Source organism: Octopus bimaculoides, chromosome 7, assembly GCF_001194135.2.
Source record: "Octopus bimaculoides isolate UCB-OBI-ISO-001 chromosome 7, ASM119413v2, whole genome shotgun sequence".
Classification (NCBI taxonomy): Eukaryota; Metazoa; Mollusca; class Cephalopoda; order Octopoda; family Octopodidae; genus Octopus; species Octopus bimaculoides.
In genome coordinates, this window is record NC_068987.1 from 25016381 (window position 1) to 25018391 (window position 2011).

At 34.8% G+C, this 2011-nt stretch overlaps 1 protein-coding gene across 1 annotated transcript in view; it reads right to left on the reverse strand.

Annotated features, from left to right (window-relative positions):
• LOC106882802 (bone morphogenetic protein 1) overlaps positions 1–2011 on the reverse strand; it is a 58508-nt gene that overhangs the window by 29877 nt on the left and 26620 nt on the right. The window contains exon 8 of the mRNA XM_014933585.2: positions 512–596. Coding sequence (XP_014789071.2) covers positions 512–596 — 85 coding nt within the window. The remainder of the gene's footprint in view (positions 1–511; positions 597–2011) is intronic.

Sequence of the window (2011 nt, forward strand, 5' to 3'; positions counted from 1 at the left end):
ATATATATATATATATATATATATATATATATATATATATATACTAATATATATATATATATATATAGTCAGGAGATACGTGTGTGTATGCGCGTGTGTGTATGTGGCTGTGGTGTCCGAACTTGATGCTAATATTTATTTTCTTTGATCAATTCCAGTTCAGAGATTGATAAATGAAAGTATCCACCAAGATTCTATGGTTCTGCAGTTTTATAAGAAAACAAACTCCTTCCCTAAGATCATTACAATAACAACAACAACAACAACAACAACAACAACAACAACAACAACAACAACTATTACTACTACTACTACTACTACTACCACTACTACTACTACTACTACTACTACTACTACTACTACTACTACTGAATAGACTTATCTTTGGTTGAAAATGTCCTCACGAAGGGCATAAACTTTTGATGCATGTGAATAGAATAACAAAGCAAATGAACAAAAAAAGAAATCAAGAGGAAAAAATAATCAACAAGAGTGTGTATAACATTCTTACCTTTTCAAAGAAGCTGAGAAATCTGGAGATGCGAAGTAGGATTTTTCTCTTGTACTTTCTAACAAAACGTTGGTGCATTCATAGGCTGGAAAATTAGAATGTGAGGTTGAGGCTGGTTAGTCTGCAGGTTTATACTTATTAGTTTGAGAGTGCATGTAAGAGCGTTCGCGAAAACTCTTCACGTGTGCTTATATGCATGCAAATTGGCATGCATACGCAATTAAATAAGCTAAAACTAATATATGTGGTTATATTTACTGATAGCCTCAACCCGCCGTCTGGTTTAATATCATTACTTGGCCCTTGGGTGGGTTTAGCGGATTCTACAATTTTTCAATCATTGACGCATGGTCTCCAATCTGAAACTAACTTCTGATTTGAAGATAATCATTCATGAAAACTCTGAAAAGTGTCACGGTCAGTACCTCTTGTCCTCTGATGAATACATTCAAAAAGAGTTGTAGAACATAGGCGAAAAGTTTCCAGGTGAAACTATGCCTGTTTACGTAAACCTCTAATGTCCTTGGGAAAAGAAGCACCTTCACAATAATTCATTTTCCTAAGACTTGAAAATCTGGAACCAGTATTTCCAATGAGAATAAAATGGAATAGCAATTTCTCGTAATGAAACCTGAACAAACAATATAGCATATTATTTATGACTTATTCCATCGTAAATTTCCATTGTCTTGAGATGATTGTACTCTTGTTAGTTTTGTCAACTTCTTTCTTCTCTCAGTCAAAATTTTCATGAGTAAAGTAGGATAGTGTCCTGGTTCCAGTTTCATAGGTAGACTCATGCTTTGTTTACAACACATTGCAATCCAATGGAACTGCTACTATTTATACAGTTTTATTACCTGCTTACTGAGATGAGTCGTTCGTACTTCATAGCATTTATTATATCAAAACCGACTGAATCATTGGGAGTTAAGATCCCTGGTATATGAATTGGCATTCGTGAACGAAACCAGCAGGATGCAAAATTTGCATAAGAAAAGATATATGTATGTATGTGTATATAAATGTATATGTATTTATGCGTGTATATGTATATATATGAAGAATACATATATGTATGTGTGTGTGTATGTGTATATATATATATATGTGTGTGTGTGTGTGTGTGTGTGTGTGTGCGAGTGTGTTTATGTGTGTGCGTGAGTGTGCTTATGTGTATGTGTGTGTGCGCGTGTATGTTTGTGTGTGTGTCCCCCAACATCGCTTGACAACCGATGCTGATGTGTTTACGTCCCCGTAACTTAGCAGTTCGGCAAAAGAGACCGGTAGAATAAGTACTAGGGTCGACTTGCTCAACTAAAAGGTGGTGCTCTAGCATGGCCGCAGTCAAAATGACTGAAACAAGTAAAAAATACAAGAATATATTCTTGTATTCATGAAAATGTTGGCTGAGAGAAGAAAGAATTTGACAAAATTCTTCAAGACTCCAGTATGACCGCAGTCAAGTGACAGAAACAAGTAAAAGAATATATATATATA